This window comes from Schistocerca cancellata, chromosome 7 (genome assembly GCF_023864275.1).
Source record: "Schistocerca cancellata isolate TAMUIC-IGC-003103 chromosome 7, iqSchCanc2.1, whole genome shotgun sequence".
In the NCBI taxonomy this organism is placed as follows: domain Eukaryota; kingdom Metazoa; phylum Arthropoda; class Insecta; order Orthoptera; family Acrididae; genus Schistocerca; species Schistocerca cancellata.
In genome coordinates, this window is record NC_064632.1 from 281,448,291 (window position 1) to 281,471,714 (window position 23,424).

The 23,424-nt window shown below is 42.3% G+C and overlaps 1 protein-coding gene across 1 annotated transcript in view; it reads left to right on the forward strand.

Moving 5' to 3' along the window:
• Positions 1 to 23,424, forward strand: part of LOC126091983 (uncharacterized) — a 288,438-nt gene that overhangs the window by 154,841 nt on the left and 110,173 nt on the right. The window contains exon 12 of the mRNA XM_049907347.1: positions 8,339 to 8,580. Within this exon, the coding sequence (XP_049763304.1) occupies positions 8,339 to 8,580 (242 nt within the window). The remainder of the gene's footprint in view (positions 1 to 8,338; positions 8,581 to 23,424) is intronic.

Genomic DNA, 23,424 nt, shown 5'->3' on the forward strand with positions numbered 1-23,424 from the left:
TCCACATATGAACTTTTTCAGCTTGGGTGAGTAGTGGAGGTCTGAAGACCACTTGACAAATTTTAGGTGTGCATGATAAATTTTTGTATCTACAATTTCCAAAAAATTCTCACAGAGGTCATAATGTGAGGGGTGTATTGTTGTGTGTGTCAACCTGCAACTTTTCATCTGGTTTCTATGTATGTTCCGGCCAGTGTTGAGTATAAGTCATAATGATATGCTATAGTTACACACACTCTGTGTTGCCCCAAACTCAACACTACAATTCCTCAATAATCGTAAACAATGATAATCAGTTGTTTTACATTGAACTGCAACCACTCGGATGGTTTTAGACTTGGAGAAGAGAAAATCCTTGTCAAACATGTCACAGTCAACATCATCTCAACTTCCTCCATTAAAGGAATGCTTTACACTCAACAGTTGATTGGTTTTCAGTTCCTCCATTGTTCTGTCCAGGCATCTCTATTTCTGGTCAGCTGTTAGACACTGAGCAACCCCTTGCACAGAGTCTTTCCTTTCATGAAAATCAATTTTCAAAATATGGAACATGGATATTGGTGACTTCTCAGCTGCTGTTGAAAAGTCTTCACATATTGCATGATAACCTTCGGCAAGTGGTTCACCATATGCTTCACGGATCCATAATCAGTTGATGCTTTTGCAGAGCCTACCTTTGGGCTGTTTTTTTACACTAACATGAATTGTATTGAAATTGGGTTCTCAGTGGTAACTTGGATTGTGATTTACAGCCTCATCTCAATCAATTTTCTGCAAAACAACTTGAGTTCTGATACCACATTTTAATTTATGTTCTTTGATTCACTACCATACTGTACCGGAGATGCCTACAATATCCATTTCACACAGTCACCACTTTTATACACTAACATGGATAAAATATGCTTCCTCATTCTACTGTCATGGCAAGCACTCTGAATGCGTCACCCTTTCCACAGTGTTACCTTCCTGTACATTACTTTTGAAGTAATCCTTAGAAGTTCTTGTCATGTGAGATGTGATCATGCAATGGAGTGCTTTATTTATCCAAACTTCTTATGACCTGTCATTAGAAGCTGTCCCTTACGTGATCCAAGTTGTTAAATAAACCTGATTCCCTTCTTCACTTGCAGTGGTATGGCAAAGGTGTCCTTTCACAGAGAACCATGTCATTTTGGTATTTGCAGAAAGGCATCATCCGAAGTGAGTAAAAAGACTGGACTCTTTGGCACACCATGTTGTGTTACATGTTATGAGCTTACTACCTATTACATGGAATCACAGTGGTGGAAAGGTGAGTCTTTGGGATTGAGTAATGACATCTTAAGAGTGAAACCAACAATGGGTACATGTCGTATCTCTTTCAGGGCACTCAGACAAGCATCTAAATTGTGCATTGTCAAAACACATCAATTCTTGATCTGGTAAGAAGATCCATGAGTGTATAGTGGCTTTGTGATAATACTTACTAATGTCAGTTAATGGAATAAATAAAAAATCTACTTACCAAGTGTCAGCAGAACACACACATAAACGAAGATTGTAATTAGGCAAACTTTCAGAGCCAGTGGCTGCTTTTTCAGGCAGATGGGTTGAAGGGGAAGGAAAGGAGTGAAGGAGAAGGACTGGAGAGGTCTAGGAAAAGGGGTAGATTTTGGGAAAGTGACCCAGAATCCTGGGTCAGGGGAGATTTACTGCATGGGTTGAGAAGGAAAGACTGATTGTTGAGGACTGCATTTATGAGATTTGAAAACCTGAGAGCTTAAAGGTGTAAGAGAGGGTAATATGCAAGACAGAGATTACTGCTTAAATGACATGCTTAAGTTAATAAAAGTTAAAAGCTAAGTGTATTGTATGTAAAAGAGGTGGAAGGGTGGCAGTGAAAAATAGATGGGTAAGCCAGTGAAAAATGTAGAAAACTAAAATGGAGTGAAGAAAAGAGTAGTTAATGTGAAGAAATGCTGAGATGGAAGAATGTAAATTAAGGCCAGGTGTGAGCGGTGAGAACCAAGTACATGTAACACTAGTTCCCATCTGTGGAATTCTGAGAAACTGGTGTCTGGTGGAAGAATCCAGATGGAGCATGTGGTGAAACAGACACTGAAGTCATGATTGTCATGTTGCAGACCATGCTCTGCAACAGGATATTGCATGTTACCAGTATGCACCCTCTGCCTATGTCCATTCATCCTAATTGATAATTTGGTGGTAGTCGTGCTGACATAAAAGGCCGAACAGTGTTTACATAACAGCTGGTATATTACGTGTCATTTTACAGGTGGTTGTCCCCCTGATGGTATATGTTTTGCCAGTTACAGGGCTGTTATAGGTGGTGGTAGGAGTGTGCTTAGGGCAAGTCTTGCAGCGGGAATGATTACAGGGGTGGGAGTGACAGGGCAGGGAGATGGGTGCAGAAGGAGCATAGGGTCTGACAAGAATGTTGCAGAGTTTGGTAGCTATTCTAGGTGTGGTGAGCAAAGTTTCAGACAGAATGGTTCTCATTTCAGGGCATGATTTGAGGAAGTCATGGCCCTGTCGAGGTAGCTGATTAATTCATTTGAGACCAGGATAATACTGAGTCACCAGGGTGTGCTCTGAAGTTGTTTTTAGGAGGGATCAGCCGTACTAGGATTGGATGCGATGGCCCAGGAAATCTGCTTTGGCCCAGGAAATCTGCTTTTTAAGTAGGCTGGTGGGTAATCACGTGCAGTGAAGGCTGAGGTGAGAATGGTAGTGTATTGCTGTAAAGAGTCTGCATCTGAACAAATACGTTTGCCTTGGGTGCCAAGGCTGTATGGGAGGAAATGTTTGGCATTGAAAGGATGGCAACTGTCAGAATGTAAGTACTGTTGTTTGTTGGTAGGTTTAATGAGGATGGAAGTGTGTAGCTGGTGTTTGGTGAGGATGAGATCAACATCAAGGAAAGTGACATGGGATTCACAGTAGGACAGTGTTAAATTTATTTGGGAGAAGGTATTCAGAGATTCCAGGAATTTTAACAGGTCAGCCTCATCGTGAGTCCTTATGGTAAAGATGTCACCAATGTATCCAAACCAAACCAGAGGCTGAAGAGTTACAGATCCCAGGAAAGACCCCTCCAAGCGGCCCATGAAAGGTTGACTTAGGAAGGAGCCATTCTGGTTCCCATGGCCATACCCCTGACCTTTTTGTGTCTGCTCCTCAAATGTGAAGTAGTTGTTAGTAAGTATAAAGTTGATTGAGGTGAGTAGGAAGGATGTCATAGGTTTGGGATCAGGTGGGTGCTGCCCGAGGAAATGCTCAGCAGCATACAGAGCATGTACGTGGGGTATGATAGGCAAGGTGTGTGGTGGGAGTGGTATGGGCATGGATTTTACACGGTCTAGGAAATGGGGGGTGGGAGTCTTCGTATTATGGTTTGTGGGTGCTGATCAGGTGGATGCTTTGAAGCGAGCAGTTATTAGATGGCCAGGATGATTGGGTTTGTGGATCTTAGGAAGAAGGTAAAAGGTGGGGGTGCATAGTTTGGATGGGGTGAGAAGTTCTTTGGATTGAGGTGTGGTCCTTGTGAGGGGCCTGAGGCTTTAAGAATCAGTTCGAATCACAGGGATGGGATCTTGATAGCAGACACTGTCAGACAGCTGGTGTAGACCTTCCCTAACATACTCCTTTTGGTCAAGTACTACAGTGGTCCCCCCCATGAACCATGGACCTTGCCGTTGGTGGGGAGGCTTGCGTGCCTCAGCGATACAGATAGCCGTACCGTAGGTACAACCACAATGGAAGGGTATCTGTTGAGAGGCCAGACAAACGTGTGGTTCCTGAAGAGGGGCAGCAGCCTTTTCAGTAGTTGAAGGGGCAACAGTCTGGATTATTGACTGATCTGGCCTTGTAACAATAACCAAAACGGCCTTGCTGTGCTGGTACTGCGAACGGCTGAAAGCAAGGGGAAACTACGGCCGTAATTTTTCCCGAGGGCATGCAGCTTTACTGTATGATTAAACGATAATGGCGTCCTCTTGGGTAAAATATTCCGGAGGTAAAATAGTCCCCCATTCGGATCTCCGGGCGGGGACTACTCAAGAGGATGTCGTTATCAGGAGAAAGAAAACTGGCGTTCTACGGATCGGAGCGTGGAATGTCAGATCCCTTAATCGGGCAGGTAGGTTAGAAAATTTAAAAAGGGAAATGGATAGGTTGAAGTTAGATATAGTGGGAATTAGTGAAGTTCGGTGGCAGGAGGAACAAGACTTCTGGGTCAGGTGACTACAGGGTTATAAACACAAAATCAAATAGGGGTAATGCAGGAGTAGGTTTAATAATGAATAGGAAAATAGGAATGTGGGTAAGCTACTACAAACAGCATAGTGAACGTATTATTGTGGCCAAGATAGATACGAAGCCCACACCTACTACAGTAGTACAAGTTTATATGCCAACTAGCTCTGCAGATGACGAAGAAATTGAAGAAATGTATGATGAAATAAAAGAAATTATTCAGATTGTGAAGGGAGACAAAAATTTAATAGTCATGGGTGACTGGAATTCGAGTGTAGGAAAAGGGAGAGAAGGAAACATAGTAGGTGAATATGGATTGGGGGACAGAAATGAAAGAGGAAGCCGCCTGGTAGAATTTTGCACAGAGCACAACATAATCATAACTAACACTTGGTTTAAGAATCATGAAAGAAGGCTGTATACATGGAAGAACCCTGGAGATACTAAAAGGTATCAGATAGATTATATAATGGTAAGACAGAGATTTAGGAACCAGGTTTTAAATTGTAAGACATTTCCAGGGGCAGATGTGGACTCTGACCACAATCTATTGGTTATGACTTGTAGATTAAAACTGAAGAAACTGCAAAAAGGTGGGAATTTAAGGATATGGGACCTGGATAAACTGAAAGAACCAGAGATTGTACAGAGATTCAGGGAGAGCATAAGGGAGCAATTGACAGGAATGGGGGAAATAAATACAGTAGAAGAAGAATGGGTAGCTTTGAGGGATGAAGTAGTGAAGGCAGCAGAGGATCAAGTAGGTAAAAAGACAAGGGCTAGTAGAAACCCTTGGGTAACAGAATAAATATTGAATTTAATTGATGAAAGGAGAAAATATAAAAATGCAGTAAGTGAAACAGGCAAAAAGGAATACAAACGTCTCAAAAATGAGATCGACAGGAAGTGCAAAATGGCTAAGCAGGGATGGCTAGAGGACAAATGTAAGGATGTAGAGGCCTATCTCACTAGGGGTAAGATAGATACCGCCTACAGGAAAATTAAAGAGACCTTTGGAGATAAGAGAATGACTTGTATGAATATCAAGAGCTCAGATGGAAACCCAGTTCTAAGCAAAGAAGGGAAAGCAGAAAGGTGGAAGGAGTATATAGAGGGTCTATACAAGGGCGATGTACTTGAGGACAATATTATGGAAATGGAAGAGGATGTAGATGAAGATGAAATGGGAGATACGATACTGCGTGAAGAGTTTGACAGAGCAATGAAAGACCTGAGTCGAAACAAGGCCCCCGGAGTAGACAATATTCCATTGGAACTACTGACGGCCGTGGGAGAGCCAGTCCTGACAAAACTCTACCATCTGGTGAGCAAGATGTATGAAACAGGCGAAATACCCTCAGACTTCAAGAAGAATATAATAATTCCAATCCCAAAGAAAGCAGGTGTTGACAGATGTGAAAATTACTGAACTATCAGTTTAATAAGTCACAGCTGCAAAATACTAACACGAATTCTTTACAGACGAATGGAAAAACTAGTAGAAGCCAACCTCGGGGAAGATCAGTTTGGATTCCGTAGAAACACTGGAACACGTGAGGCAATACTGACCTTACGACTTATCTTAGAAGAAAGATTAAGGAAAGGCAAACCTACGTTTCTAGCATTTGTAGACTTAGAGAAAGCTTTTGACAATGTTGACTGGAATACTCTCTTTCAAATTCTAAAGGTGGCAGGGGTAAAATACAGGGAGCGAAAGGCTATTTACAATTTGTACAGAAACCAGATGGCAGTTATAAGAGTCGAGGGGTGTGAAAGGGAAGCAGTGGTTGGGAAGGGAGTAAGACAGGGTTGTAGCCTCTCCCCGATGTTGTTCAATCTGTATATTGAGCAAGCAGTAAAGGAAACAAAAGAAAAATTCGGAGTAGGTATTAAAATTCAGGGAGAAGAAACAAAAACTTTGAGGTTCGCCGATGACATTGTAATTCTGTCAGAGACAGCAAAGGACTTGGAAGAGCAGTTGAATGGAATGGACAGTGTCTTGAAAGGAGGATATAAGATGAACATCAACAAAAGCAAAACAAGGATAATGGAATGTAGTGTAATTAAGTCGGGTGATGCTGAGGGAATTAGATTAGGAAATGAGGCACTTAAAGTAGTAAAGGAGTTTTGCTGTTTGGGGAGCAAAATAACTGATGATGGTCGAAGTAGAGAGGATATAAAATGTAGGCTGGCAATGGCAAGGAAAGCGTTTCTGAAGAAGAGAAATTTGTTAACATCCAGTATTGATTTAAGTGTCAGGAAGTCATTTCTGAAAGTATTCGTATGGAGTGTAGCCATGTATGGAAGTGAAACATGGACGATAAATAGTTTGGACAAGAAGAGAATAGAAGCTTTTGAAATGTGGTGCTACAGAAGAATGCTGAAGATTAGATGGGTAGATCACATAACTAATGAGGAAGTATTGAATAGGATTGGGGAGAAGAGAAGTTTGTGGCACAACTTGACCAGAAGAAGGGATCGGTTGGTAGGACATGTTCTGAGGCAATTGATCACCAATTTAGTATTGGAGGGCAGCGTGGAGGGTAAAAATCGTAGAGGGAGACCAAGAGATGAATACACTAAGCAGATTCAGAAGGATGTAGGTTGCAGTAGGTACTGGGAGATGAAAAAGCTTGCACAGGATAGAGTAGCATGGAGAGCTGCATCAAACCAGTCTCAGGACTGAAGACCACAACAACAACAACTACAGTGGTAGATCCTATGTGTGCTGGGAGGATAATGATAGAGTCATCAGCGTTTAGGGAATGTAGAGGCTGGAGTTCTGCAGAGGACAGGTTAGGGCCATGTTATAGGGACCTGAAGAAGGATTATGAAGCAGTGCTGGCTGTGAGGAATTCTTGTAAGGCTTGTAATGGATGATTTTGAGGTAGTGGTAGTGGATCCAGTTGGGGATTGTGGTCTGAACTGTACAATGTAGGGTTCAGTGTCAGGTTTGACGTTGGAAAGGTTTTGGGATTGGGTTGCTAAATGATATTTCCAATTGATATTACATGTGAAGGAAAGTAGGTCCTTCACCAAAGAAACAAGATCAAATGCAGCTTGTTATAATCACTTATGTCGCAATTTAACTTTCCGAGAGGAAGGCAGCAATCATTTACTCTGTGGCTCGTGCTACATTTCAACTTGAAAGAAGACTATTGCTATACAAATTTAAAAATGTATGTAATGTAAGTGGCTTTCTTAAACAAATGTGGGTAAATTTGTTTTCATAGGCAGTGACATACAGTTTTGTAATTTGAGTTTTCTTCTTCTTCTTGAGATTAAACTGTGATGTTTCTTTGACATTTTGTTATAGATTTTCTTCTACTATTTCATGTTTTGCATACATTTGTGTGAATGAATGTCTGAAGAAAAGATGGGTGTGACTGAAATTTTCTGCAGTGATCCATCTCAGCACTAGAAATAAACTTGCCTACATTTGTGTGAATGAATGTCTGAAGAAAATATGGGTGTGACTGAAATTTTCTGCAGTGATCCATCTCAGCACTAGAAATAAATTTTGCCACCAATTCCTTCACTCATACAAATATTTAAATTTATATTCTGTATTTTTTTGTTTACTTTTTAAAATATTTTTCTTTGTGGTATCTAATGAATTATTCTATATTTATACCTTTTAAAATGTTCACTGTTGATGCAGCTGAAATTTTTTTTAAGGAAACCACATAACTATAAAGAAATGTAAATTCATTAGTAACAGTTGTAATAATTACTAACAATCATCAACTGCTGTGTCTTTGACTTGAGGAAGTATATCTGTTTTACTATTGTATTGCAATTTCTTTGCACAAAAAATACAGCACCAACCTATTGGCTGATTTAAAAATGCTTCTTATTTTTAAAAGACAATCTTGCAGAGTGATTTCTTGGTGAAGACTTTATGCTGCAATGTTTCTCTGCCCTCTACCTTTGTTACGTGTTGTTACTTATTGTATTAGTCTTGTGTGAATGTACTAAGATCTTCTTGATAAAATGACATACAATTTCAACAATGGTTCTGTTAAGATGTGTATTATGAGTAATAAGAACTAATTTTCAAATTTTGTTTGACTCTGTACAGAAATCAGAGAAGAAATTTTGGCACGGTTGAAGAAAGCAATGATCGTGAACTGCAGTGAAAAACGTTTCACCATTACCTTTCCGTTGTCAGTAGTGAAACAGCTTGGTTCCCCGCAACTGAGCTTCAGTGATCGCAGCTGTATTGGAGTCCCCAACAGTACGCATGTGACACTTACCAGTCCTTTAACATCATGTGGTAGCACAAGTGCAATTGACCGTGGCCTCACCGCTTTTTACAATTATGTAAGTAATGGCTGTGAAAATGGTTTATTCATTAATCTTTCTTTTGTATACGTTTTGTGTTAATCCATACGGGTTCTTTAATTCACAATTATGATATTAAAAGTTCTGACAGAATATAAATAATTTATAAGTAAAAGTAACACTTGCGAATATTAGATGCATTGAGATGTTGACAGGTACATAGAACTGATAACTTTCCTACCTTTTGGGTGATTTCTTCATCAAGATAGAGTGTACACACACACACACACACACACACACACACACACACACACATACACACAAACTCCCAGCTGTGTAGTTCAGAAAAGCTGGGGATCCAGAAGATTGCATGTGTTGTGAAGCAGCCATTAAAAAGTTGAGTACATTGTGCTTAGCAGTGTGTCCTGTCACTGGGTGGTCAACTCTGTTCTTAGTCATTGTTTCATTCTTTGGCAGTGGCCATCATTTGTGTGGGCAGTTGCTTTGTGGCCATGCCCACATAAAATGCTGTACAGAAATTACAGCACAGATTAACTGTTAGGAGACATCTGCCAGGTATCTGACTTCTCCCTGACATAGTGATCCCCAGAAGTCCAGTATAGCTTCCAATCCCTGCTCAAATCCTTGGACCTACCCAAGTATCCATCCACTGCCCCCCCTCCCAAAAAAAATCCTCTCTCTCCTCACCATAATGCCCCGCTCCCCCCCCCCCCCCTCCCCCCATCCTCCATCATAGCCTAGCCTCTCATATTAAAGATACAAACCAATTCCTTCACTGACTGTCAACCATACCACCTGGATCACTGCTCGTTACAGTTGATGCTACCCCTCTATACATCAACATCCCCAATGCCCATGCCTGTAGCTTTGCTGCTGTCAACCACTACCTTTCCTAATGATCTGACTCAAAACCACCACCTCATTCTCTACACAAGCAACTAATTACATTTTCACACATAACTACCACTCCTCTGAGAGGAAGATATGCAAGCAGATCCGTGGCATGCTCTTTGACACCCACCTGGCACTGTCCTATGCCAATTTGTTTACGGGCCATCTAGAGGATACCTCCCTAGCCTCCCAAAACTCCAAACCCCTTGTCAGGTTAAGGTTCTTTGGTGATTTCTTCATGATGTGGACCCAAGGCTATGACACCCTGTCCTCGTTCACTTCAGCTGGTCTTTTGCAGCCTAATGTGCCATCCTGCTGGATGTTTACCTTCACCTCTCCGATGGCTCCATTCAGACATCTGTCTGTGTCATGGTCACTAATTGTCAGTAGTATGTGCATTTTGGCAGGTGTCATCTCTTTCACAACAGAAAATCGCTCTTGTATAGTCTAGTCACATGTGGATCGTGCATCTGAAATGATGAGAATTCCCTTGTCTAGTATGCTGAAGTTCACTCTTAAGTGTTCATAGACAGGCACTATCCCTCAACCCTAATTTACAGACATATTTCCTATGCCATATTCTCACATACCCTTCATCGTTCCACCACACTGAACAACCAACTGTGAAGGTGCGCCATCCTCATCACCCAATATTGTGTTGGACTGGAACAACTGAACCGTACCCTGAGGCAGGCTTTGACTACCGATCGTTGTGCCTGGAAATGAGGAACATCTGCCATGCTTCAAATCTGGTCAGTACCCTGGTCTGCCCCTCTACCACACCCACTCAAGATCCTTTGTTAGGTAGATCATATACCTGGGGGACACCGAGGTGAGAGACCATACAGTTCACCCACCTGACCCATCTTACTCCAGTCCTGTCGCAAATGTATCCTATCCCATAAGAGACAGGCCCACCTGTGAAGGCACCCACATTTACTGCAGAGCGTTTTATGCTGGCATGACCAGCATTTGCTGCCTTCCTCTGAGCTGTAAGCCAGACTCCCTTTCTTCTCCACCTCCCTCCCAGATTCTGCCTCCTTTCCTCCCTCACCCACTGCACCACACACAATCCTTCCATGAAAAAGATTTGTCCCCAAGATGCCAAAGTCTTCTGTCTTGTTTATTTACCAGTCCATGAGTCATCACCTTTAATATTTGGTGAGTTGTTACCTTTACTCTTAAATTATTTAACTAACAGTTATGTAATTGTGTGTATATTGGTTGCTGCTAAACTACAGACATAATAGAATTAAAAATATAAAAGTAATAAATAAATGATATGAATATAACAGAGGGAAACATTCCACGTGGGAGAAATATATCTAAAAACAAAGATGATGTGACTTACCAAATGAAAGTGCTGGCATGTCGATAGACACACAAACATACACACAAAATTCAAGCTTTCGCAACCAACGGTTGCTTCGTCAGGAAAGAGGGAAGGAGAGGAAAAGACGAAAGGATGTGGGTTTTAAGGGAGAGGGTAAGGAGTCATTCCAATCCCGGGAGCGGAAAGACTTGCCTTAGGGGGAAATGTATGTGTATGTGTATGTGCGGATGGATATGTGTGTGTGTGTGTGTGTGTGTGTGTGTGTGTGTGTGTGTATACCTGTCCTTTTTTTCCCCCTAAGGTAAGTCTTTCCGCTCCTGGGATTGGAATGACTCCTTACCCTCTCCCTTAAAACCCACATCCTTTCGTCTTTCCTTCTCCTTCCCTCTTTCCTGACGAAGCAACCGTTGGTTGCGAAAGCTTGAATTTTGTGTGTATGTTTGTGTTTGTTTGTGTGTCTATTGACATGTCAGTGCTTTCGTTTGGTAAGTCACACCATCTTTGTTTTTAGATATATAAAGTAATAAATTAATTATTTTTGAGGCAGAAAGAAGCTCCAATTAATGAAAGGGAAGATAATGCGTGAAGTCTCTGGCATTACAATTTCAATTAATTTCCCTTTGGGAGAGAGAGAGAGAGAGAGAGAGAGAGAGAGAGAGAGAGAGAGAGAGAGAGCGCTACTGAAAAAGGAAAGGCCAAAGGAGCATAGAAGATTCAGATTCAGGGCAGAAAATACCAGGTCTGAAGTAGAGAACAGGATATGCAGTATTTGCATATTCTTAAGCATCTAAACATCACCCTTCCTCCAGGGTCTGTTTCAGTAACTGGCCAACAGTATTTGCATTAATATTTAATATAAAAGATTATAACAGATGAACTTTGCTTTTGACTGTGAAGACAAAATGATTGATTATAAGACTATCAAAGTGCACACCTACTTCATATTTCTCCGATCTTGGCAGTGTCCTCGAGGAATAACTATCAAAATGTTGATCTCTAGTTGCAGTCCACATGTATGGCAGTTCATACAGTCATTCAGTGTCACCAGCATGTATCCTACCCCTGTACCTGATAGTCGCTGTTCACCATACCACCATAGGACAGGAGTACATTTAATCATTTAATTTCACACATTAAAAAGATAATTACAAAGGATTAGTGAACTCAGCATAAAAATGTTTGCCTACATCATCGAAAATAAATAACACAGACACTACGAAACAGCTTTCAAAAAGGAAGATCATGCTGTGGTGGCTATTTTTAATTGAAATTACTAATAGAAAAACATAGAGAATACAATCTGGAAACGCACATCGCTTTTGACAACTTCAGAAAAGCTTTGATGAAGTCAACACAAACAATTTATTACAAATTCTGACAGATGATCATGTTCCCCAACAACTTACTGGTGATGTAAACAAAATTTCCAAAATAAATTGAATCTGCATCAAGAAAGAAGACAATTATCATAGTGGAATAGAATACATGTAAGAACATGGCATTGATGTGGTCTTTCACCAGGCTTGTTACATGAATAAAATTGTCCAAGAGTGAAGACAGAGAGACAAATACTACATGGTTTCATTGAAATCGTAACACATAGTTAGATGAATTATTTTTTGCAAGTGATTAAGCTCTTTTAGCACCTTCAGAGGATGACTTACATATACATCTACTTCTATATGATTACTCTGCAATTCACAATTAATTGTCTGGCAGAGGGTTCCTCGACCACCTTCAAGCTATTTCTCTACTGCTCCACTCTCAAACAGCATGCAGGAAAAATAAACACTTCAATGTTTCTGTGCGAGTTCTGATTTCTCATGTTTTTATCATGATGATAATTTCTCTCTATGTAGGTGGGTACCAACAGAAGATTTTCAAAATCAGAGGAGAAAGTCGGTGATTGAAATTTCACGAGAAGATTCTGCCACAGTGAAAAACAGCTTTGTTTTAATGATTGCCCCTGCAGTTCACATATCATGTCCATGGCAATCTCTTCCGTATTTCGCAATAATACAAAATGAGCTACTCTTCTTTGAACTTTTTTGATGTTCTCCCTCAGTCTCATCTGATGCAGATCTCACACCACGCAGCAGTACTCAAGAAGAGGGTGTACAAGCATGGTATAAGCGGTCTCTTTAGTGGACTTGTTGCACTGCCAATAAAACACAGTCTTCTGTTTGCTTTCACACAACATTATCTGTGTGATCATTCCAATTTAAGTTATTCGTAATTGTAAATCCTAAGTATTTAGTTGAGTTAACAGCCTGTAGATTTATGATTTATTGTGGAATTGAAATTTAGCGGGCCATTTTAGTGCTCACGTGGAAGACTTCACAATTTTCATAATATAGAGTCAATTGCTACTTTTTGCAGCATACAGATACCTTGTCTAAATCATTTTACAATCTGTTTTGATCATCTGATGACTTTACATAATGGTTAATGACAGCATCAACTGCAATTTAAGAGGACTGCTTATATTGTCCCTTAAATTGTTTATATAGATCAGGATGAGGAATGATTTTCTCATAGGAAATCACAAATCCAGTCTCACAACTGATAAGACAGTCCATAGGCAAGCAGTTTGGTTAGAAGTTGCTTGTGAAGAACAGTGTCAAAAGCCTTCTGGACATCTAATACATAGAATTAATTTGACGTTCGCTACCGATAGCACTCATTACTTTGTGAGAATAAAGAACCACTTGTGCTTCACAAGAATATTTTCTGAATCCATGTAGGCTATTCACCAATAAATCATTTTCTTTGACATGATTCTTAATGTTCAAGCATGGAATATGTTCCAGAATCCTACTGAAGAGTGAAGTTAATGATACGGGTCTGCAATTCAGCAGATTACTCTTATTTCCTTTCTTAGGTGGTGTTGTGACTTTCGCATCTTTCCAGCCTCTGGGTATGGATCTTTCTATAAATGAGCAGTTGTGTATGATTGCTAAGTGTGGAGCTATTGGATCAGAATACTCTGAAAGGAACCTGACTGGTATACAATCTGGACCAGAAGCTTTGCCTTTTATACATGTTTTACGCTGCTTCGCTGCACCAAGGATATCTACTTCTAAGTTACTTGTGTCGGCAGTTGTTCTTGATTTGAGTTCTGAACCATTTACTTCATCATATTTTGTGAAGGAATTTCAGAAAACTGTGTTTAGTAACTCTGCTTTAGTGGCACTATCATCAATAGCATCACTGTTGTTATTGCACAGTGAAGGTATTGATTGTGTTTTGCCTCTGGTGTATTTTACATATGACCAGAATCTCTATTGGTTTTCTGATGGATTTTGAGACAGAGTTTCATTGTGGAAACTATCAAAAGCATCTCATATTGAAGTTTGTGCTAAAGTTTCAGCGTTCATAAAACTTTGCCAATCTTGGGGATTTTGCGTTCTTTTAAATTTGGTTTACTTTTTGCTCTACTTCTGCAACAGTGTTCTGATCTGTTTTGTGTACCATTGGGGATCAGTACTATATCTCATTAATTTATTTGGTATACAGGGTGAGTCACCTAACATTACCGCTGGATATATTTCGTAAACCACATCAAATACTGACGAATCGATTCCACATACCGAACGTGAGGAGAGGGGCTAGTGTAATTGGTTAATACAAACCATACAAAAATGCACGGAAGTTTGTTTTGTAACACAAACCTACGTTTTTTTAAATGGAATCCCCTTAGTTTTGTTAGCACATCTGAACATATAAACAAATACCTAATCAGTGCATTGTAAAATGTTAATTCCATCCAGAGATATTGTAACCTAAAGTTGATGCTTGAGTACCCCTCCTTCGCTGTTCGCTTGTGTGTATCGGAGAGCACCGAATTACATAGGGATCCAAAGGGAACGGTGATAGACCTTAGGTACAAAAGAGACTGCAACAGCACATTACGTCCACATGCTAACACCTTTTTATTGGTCTTTTTCACTGACGCAAATGTACATTACCATGAGGGGTGAGGTACACGTACACACGTGGTTTCCGTTTTCAATTACGGAGTGGAATAGAGTGTGTCCAGACATGTCAGGCCAATAGATGTTCAATGTGGTGGCCATCATTTGCTGCACACAGTTGCAATCTCTGGCGTAATGAATGTCATACATGCCGCAGTACATCTGGTGTAATGCCGCAGGCTGCCACAATACGTTGTTTCATATCCTCTGGGGATGTAGGCACATCTCGGTACACATTCTCCTTTAACGTACCCCACAGAAAGAAGTCCAGAGGTGTAAGATCAGGAGAACGAGCTGGCCAATTTATGCGTCCTCCACGTCCTATGAAACGCCTGTCGAACATCCTGTCAAGGGTCAGCCTAGTGTTAATTGCGGAATGTGCAGGTGCACCATCATGCTGATACCACATATGTCAACGCATTTCCAGTGGGACATTTTCGAGCAGTGTTGGCAGATCACTCTGTAGAAACGCGATGTATGTTGCAGCTGTTTGGGCCCCTGCAATGAAGTGAGGACCAGTGAGGTGGTCGCCAATGATTCCGCACCATACATGTACAGTCCACGCTCGCTGTCGCTCTACCTGTCTGAGCCAGCGAGGATTGTCCACGGACCAGTAATGCATGTTCCGTAGATTCACTGCCCCGTGGTTTGTGAAACCCGCTTCATCGGTAAACAGGTAGAACTGCAACGCATTCTCTGTTAATGCCCATTGACAGAATTGCACTCGATGATTAAAGTCATCACCATGTAATTGCTGATGTAGCGACACATTAAACGGGTGAAAGCGGTGACGATGCAGTATGCGGATGACACTACTTTGACTCAGTCCACCGGCTCTCGCAGTGTCCCGTGTGCTCGTGTGGGTTCATGGCAACAGCAGCTAACACATCAACTGCACCCGCTTCTCCTGTGACGGGCCTGTTGCGGATCCGTTTGCGTGCTACGACCATACCTGTTGCATACAGTTGGCGGTAGATGTTTTGCAATGTGCGGCACGTTGGATGCTCTCTGTCCGGGTACCGTTCTGCATACACCTTGCAGGCTTCAGCTGCATTTCATCGACACTCACCATAGATGAGTATCATCTCTGCCTTTTCAGAGTTCGAATACACCATGGTCACAGTTCCTACAACACTACACTATCACAGACGTCTGGTAACACAGTGTACTACAGTTGGTCTGCGTGCGGAGACGAATGCAGGATAACAATAGCAGCAAGCACTACATGCGGACATTGCGACAGCTAGACCAGACCACAACAGTGCACTACAGCCTCACTCGTAAACATGGTCGTCATCGTAAACATGTCCCTGCAAATGCTGCTCGCCGACCGTGGCCCGTGTTTGTTACAACACGCAACTGAACGTCGGAGGTTTCAAGCGTCAACTTTAGGTTACAATATCTCCGGATGTAATTAACATTTTACAATGCAATAAATGGCACTGATTATGTATTTGTTTATATGTTCAGATGTGCTAACAAAACTAACGTGGTTCCATTTAAAAAACGTAGGTTTGTGTAAAAAAACATACTTCCGTGCATTTTTGTATGGTTTGTATTAAACAATTACACTAGCCCCTCTCCTCACGTTGGGTCTGTGGAATCGGTTCGTCAGTATTTGATGTGGTTTACGAAATATATCCAGCGGTAACGTTAGGTGACTCACCCTATATATCTCTCAATTGCCATTGATACTATTTCTTGTAATTTAAACCACATGTGATCTACGTTACACAGTCAAACTAGAAGGAATGGAGACTGTCTCTTAGGAGGATGTCAAATGAATTTTTTTTTTTAAATGGATGTATTTTCCTTTTATTTTTGTTGTGTTTGGGTGGTACAATATTCAGTCTAGCTACAACAGTCTTTTGGTCACTAATCCTTGTATCTGTCATGATGCTCCTTATTTGTTCAGGATTATTTTCTGCTGCACTTTGAGTGGGCTTGTGAACTAGTTGTTCAAAATAATTGCCTGAGAAGGCATTCAGTACGATTTTGGATGATGTTTGATGTCTAGTGCAGACTTCAAGCATGTGTTTTCGCCATCATATTACATCTAGATTGAAGTTACCAACAATTACAACTGTATGATTGGGGTATCTATTTGAAATGACATTCAAGTTTTCTTTGAACTGTTCAGCAACTGTATCATCTGTGTCAAGGGTGTGGTAAAAGCAGCTAATTATTAATTTATTCTGGTTTTCAAGTGTAACCGCTACCCATACTAGGTCACAAGAACTATCTACTTCAGTTTCACTACAAGGTAAACTACTTCTGACACCAGTAAACATTCCACCTCCAACTGTATTTAATCTATTCTTTCTGAACACAGTTAGGTGCTTTGTAAAAATTTCAGCTGAACTTATTTCTGCCTTTAGACGGCTTTCTGTACCTTTAACGATTTGATAGTCAGTGATTTCTATATTAGTGCTTGGAACTCTGGTTCTTTTACAACACAGCTATGACAGTTTACAGCTACAATATTGATTGTTCCTGTGCCTACCCTCTTCCTGTGTTCATCCTGCAGCCTTTGAAACTGAAGCCCTTTCTGCAGCCTTTAACCTAAAAAGCTACCCAGTCCACTCCACACAGCCCCCGCTACTGGTACAGCTGCTTGCTGCGTGTAGCAGACTCCTGACCTATTTAGCAGAACCTGGAAACCTACCATTCTGTGGCACAAGTCAAGGGATCTGCAACCTACACGGTTGCAGAACCGTCTGAGGCTCTGGTTCAGACCCTTCACTTGGCACTGTTCCAAAGAACAGCAGTCGCTTCCGTCAATGATGCGACAGGTGGCGAGCTCCTCCTTCATCTCACAAACATGACTGACAGTCTTTGATACTTCAGCTAGCTGACCAAAACCAGAGAAAATCTCTACCGATCCAAAGCGACACATCATTAATAACAGTATGAACCACCGCCTGCAGTTGGCTACACACTGTGCTCTTCATGGCATCCAGAAGCACTCGTGCCACGTCTGGAATGACTCCTCCTAGTTTGCTCACAAAGTCCCCACTGGATTCCTTCCCCTCCTCGGAAGTCATATCCCTATGTGGCCCCGTTACATGCTTAAAATTGGAGCTTCCATCTACCAGTAAACCCACCCTCTGTGAATGCCCAGACCTTGCGGGCTGAGAGGTTTACTGTGGAACTGGGTGAGCAACAGCATCTTGCTTAGGGACTTTGTGAGCCACAGAATCTATTTTTCAGATGAATCGGGAAAGCCCTCTGGTTGACCTCTCGGAAAGTCTTTCACTGCCACCACACCTTGGAACGACCTCCCAGTCGACCAAAGGTGAGTGATGATCTTGAGTACAGGCAATAACCAGTGCAGCCACAGTAATGGACTGATTGGAGGACACATGGTATGTGCTGGATGTTCCTCAGATCTCCATGTCCGGCCCCCCACAGTGATGGCCTTTGGCAGTAGCTTTAAGTTGTGTGACTGAAGCCTAAACTGCTGGGAGCTGTGAGCTTTGGCTCACCAACTCAGCTCACATCTGAACACAGCAATCACTGTTCCTATCCAAACTAAAGATGGTGAAAATATACTCTAGATGGTTACTAAACGCCGAACTGTGCCTGATAAGTAAATAAACCCACATGAAATTAATGAGTTCAAACTAAAGAGTTCAGTGGAAAAATAAAATAAATGCTTGTTATGAGAATCTGTGTCAAACTCACTGATGAAAATTGTGTCCTCTGAGGTGCTGCTGCAGTAACAAAAGCTAGCACTCAACTACAGGGATCAGTACAAATTTTCCAGATACAGGGACCAGTACAAATTTTCCAGATTATCTTCGAGAAGTACACCAGAATATGTGATGCCTGTACATGACCTTAGCAAGACCTGTGCTCTGCTATGACAGTGAAACATGGGCAATAAAGGCATAAAATGTGGAAAGACTAACAGCCTGTGAAACAAAATTCTTGGGACGAACAGCTGGTTACACCAAATGGGATCACAAAAGGAATGAAATGTGTTGAAGGAACTTAAAATGAAACCCATCATGCATTGTATTTGGAACTACCAAAGCAGCTGAAGAAAACAGTTACAATGAGTGAGCTCATAGAGGATCTCATAAAGGCATGCTACACTACCACCCCAGTGGCGTAAGCTAACTAGATTGACCAAAGAAAATGTGGCAGGGAACTTCTTGATGAGACTGTAACAGGTCAATTATGTCTGATCTCATCATAGGATATCTTTATTTTAATGTCCCTCTCCTTTACGTTATAGTTAATTTATCGTTCTTGCATATAAACTCAGTCTCTCCAGTGCCTCTCCTCACCCTCCGGAATGAAAACTGTCACTCTCTGTCCTAAGTGCCAGTGAGCCTTAATATGTCCAAGTTTCTTACAAAATTGCTTCATTCCTAAGTCACCCAGACTACTCAAAGGACCCATTTACATTCGGGGGGGGGGGGGGGGGGGGGGGGAGACTAATTTGAATGTATTGTTTCCACGATTACGCAGCACACATCTATACCCGTCACACTCAATGTCAAGGAGTTTTGACAACAAATATGAGATCTGCATCTGCACAATGTGAATTTGTTGAGATTTTTCTTAAGTTCTTGATTACATTTTTGTAGGCTGTGATGTGCATTCACAGAGTGAAGTGACGCAGTGACCTTTGAAGGAGTGATGTTCAAATACCTCCCCAGATATCATGATTTGGATTTGTTGTGGTTTTCTTTCCTTTTGGAAGGATATGGTCTGCTCCCTGCACCATAGTAATTCTGTCAGAACTTGAGCTCTTGGGTCTAATAACCTTATCATCAGTGGGACATAAAGCGATAATATTTCTTCCTTGCTTCAAGTGAATCATTTTTCTGTTACATTTTTGGTAACCTGGCTATGTACACATTTGTTCTGTAATAAAAAAGATTCAGTAGTATTGTAGCACACAATAGAAATGAATGCCGAAGAGTTACTTGGTTATGGAGCCAAACACAAGACTGAAAATAATACAATAACAGGGAAGTGACATCCGGAGCCAGTAGCAGTGTTCTAGGCCAACATAGAGTAGCCTATCCAAACTGTAAACAGGAATAAAATTCAAACAGCATAGTGTATCCAAATCTCGGGTGTGACCTGGTAGGATGGCAGTGAATAATAAGATGGGGAATGATGATTCCACAGATAGTCTTACAATGTATATTTATTGCAGCCTCACCAGAGAAAATAATGTCTGCCAGTAATAACAGAAACATCATCCTTAATTGAGGTAGATACAACTCAAAGTCGAAATTAACCTCAGTTTAATAATCGCCTTAGCATTGTACGCAGTAGCACTAAGTCTGCCAGTGGAGATATGTTAGTTGCGGGGTCATTTACTGGAGTGATAGGTATGGTGCAGACTCAGCAGGAACTCAAAACATGTGGGACGATGCAGGTGATCAGTACCAGTGGCCTATAGTGGAGCTACAAATTCAACTGGTTGCACCTTGGCTAAGTACACAATGTCAGAGGAATATCCGTGGGCTCTTGACGACCACATAACCTGTGGACAAGAGCTGGTCCCTGATAGCAAAGCCACCATTGTTGCTGCTGTGTGTGCTACTTGTGAGTGATGTTGGCAGTTTCTGATGGTGCCTACTAGAGTTACGCCTGTAAACATACTCTTTGGAATCAGCACTGAATCCAAACAAGCAATATACTGGTAAGATGCGTAAGCAGTCCACAAAGGAGGAGCAGATGTCATGTCGAAATGGGCACGGTCTAGTATGTAGAAGCCCAAGTGTGTTTATACTACACTCCTCATCCTGTGAAAATTGAGAACCTCACCAAGAAGAAGGCTGCTAATGTGAGGATGTCTGTGGTAGGTGGCGATGCGATTAGTAGTGGCAGGACTGTCAGGCCATCACGGAGAGGACTCATGACAAATCTTCCTTGAGGACCACACCAAAAGTGCTGGAAGCAACATCTGGCAGCCAGCTGGGGACTTCCGTGCATGGTGGCTGGGCCACAGCAGTGTAGGGTGAGGACCTACTGAAAGTGCGGCGTGTGCTGGAGGGCTGCCTGTGGAATGTCGGGAAGGTATTGAAAACCCTGGTAGCCCTTGTGGGTGGGAAAGTATTGGATTGTGTGGAGCTACATGCTGGTGTGCGGGAGCGTGCGTCCTTTCGTCATGGGATGTAGAGACTGGCCACATGACCGGCTGCAGCTGCGGCAGAAACGGTGATGGCAGGAATGACCAGGTTGGCCACAACCTGGCTGACCGTGACTGGGTCAGCACAAGAGATGCTGCATCAATGTCTGCTGAGCCAACAGTGGCAGTCACAGGACCAGTGCTGGCGAGCCTAATTATGGCAGCAGGGCCATCTGTGCTGTGGGCTGTCTTGGTGGAGCTGGGACCGACCTCTGTGGCAGTTATGGTAGTGGAGGTGACGGAGGAAGATGCAAATTGTGAAATGTGTGTAGGACCTCAAAAGAGTGGAGTCTCAGTCAGAGGAGGAATGAATCAGGATGCAGCGAGGGAAGGAGTTGGGAATGATGGATGCGTGTAAGAGCATGATGACTGGGCAGTGAGGAAGGCATTACAAAAAGTAGTGAAAAATGTGAACTGCGAGGAGGAGGCAGAGAATACTGACTGCGTGCACGTTTGACCATGGTGGGGTCTCATGGTGCTTCGAGGTGTGTGAAAGTGCTCTCAGTGGTACAGAGGCATAGGCATGCTGGAGTAGAGGGCACAGAGGTAAGAGTGACACAAGAAGCTATAAATGAGGACAGAACAGGAGGAGAACTGGAAATCGAGGGAAGGGTAACTAGTACAGAAGGGCTGGCAGTGGCAGGGGCAGAGACTGCCAGTGTCAGCTGGAGAGGGTCTTGTCATTGGCACAGAACTCATCAAAACCTACCAGAAGCATCAGAGTTAGTGGAGAGAAAGGTGTCTCTGCTGGATCCTTTTGCAAAACCTGGGCACAGTAGAGCTGGCTGCAAAGGAGCCAGTGGCAACAGGTAACGAATCCTGTAACAGAGCTACTTAGGAGTCCAGAGGACAGAAAAAAAGTCCTAAACATGAGAGACAGTGGCAGCAGCGTAGTGAGCGATGATTTTGTCCTGCAAGTGAATGTAGGAGAGGGAAGAAAGGTTGACTCCAGGTTGAAGTGAGAGAAGAAGTGATAGGCCGAAGTGCCAGACCAGGTGATGAGAAGAACTTGTTTGCGACAGCCCTTGCGAGTGGTGAAGGCCACAAAAGATCATCTGAGCCAATTGAGGGAGGGAGACCGTGACTCCAAAGTGTCATTGAAAACCTGAAGAGTGGGAAGGTGTGGTATCCATATAGAGAAAGGGCCAACAGCCAGGCGATTGAGCTGCTGAAGCAGAAATGCGGTGGTGGACTGTGACAAAGATTTGGCAGTCTCTTCTGGATTCAGGACCCTGTCAAGGAGCTCCTTGATATGTATTTGACTTCACTCGTTGAGCTTTTCAGCTGCCACAAAATGAGTGCCAAAGATTGATTGTACACAGTGATGGGTAAGGAGGAGAAACATGTGCAGTTTGCCATAAAAAGCAGAGAAGACGCAGCTCAAAGTTCACAGAAAAGTTCACAGTCAAGGCTCCAATGCACAAAAGAATTCACAGACCTTGTGTAAAAGCAAAGTTCACAGCTCTGAAAAGTGCACATAAAATTGTCACAGACCGAGTGATAGAGCAGATGTAAAGTTCATAGCGCTTGAAGCAGTGCACACATAAGATAAGACTGCAGTCACCAGTTGCGAGGGCCACGGTCTGAAACACACGAAAGAGAGGTGGCCCTGAGAATAATGTAATCGTCACTGTGGAAAATGATGCGAAACCAATAGATTGTCCTTCTTGTCAGTTGTATTGTAGCTCATGATACAAATGAATGCTGAACAGTTAATTTTTTATGGAGCCAAACATGAGGCTGCTCAGAATACAATAACAGAGACGCGACAGCCTGAGGTGATCCGAGTCAGTAGCAGTGTTCTAGCCCAGTGCATTGTAGTGTATTTATAGCGTAAACAGAGTGAAGTCCAAACAGTATAATGTATCCAAATCTCGGATATGACCCTGTACAGTGTGTAAACTTTTCGATGGCAGACCTCTCCCTAGTCCTGAATCGGTAGAAGTCGGTAAACGTCGGGAGGCTTTGGTAGGCACGCAGTTTCGACTGCTGCCAACATTATGTAGCTGACTGTGTTGTACAAGGTAGCCATTGTCGTGTGCTTCATTATTGTTTTGCGCTGTACTGTTCTGCGTGTTTTTATTGTGCAGTGTGCTAAACATTATCAAAATGAGTGAAGAGGCAGTTGCTGGCCCAACTCGGGAGTCCCCAACAACCCCTACCGGTAGGCCTACAGTTAGAAGGAAACCAGTATTACGTAGCGATGCTCGCAACATTATATTGCGTGTGATTGAATGCTGCGAAAGGGAATATTTTAATGTACACGACGATTTCAGTTGCGTTTACGAACAACATTTAAAGCGAGTTTTACTTCCAAGCCTTTCGTCTGCTTTCGTGTAAGCATGACGCACAATTTGTAGTGCCAGCACTGCAACTGGTAGGCATGCCTTGTCCCTCCCCCTCCCCCGCCCAATGCTTGCTTCCTCCTCTCCCCGCACTCCCCTCACAACTCTGCCGTCTTATAGTTAACACACTGTAGGAAGGCAGTGAATAGCAAGAGAAGGAATGAT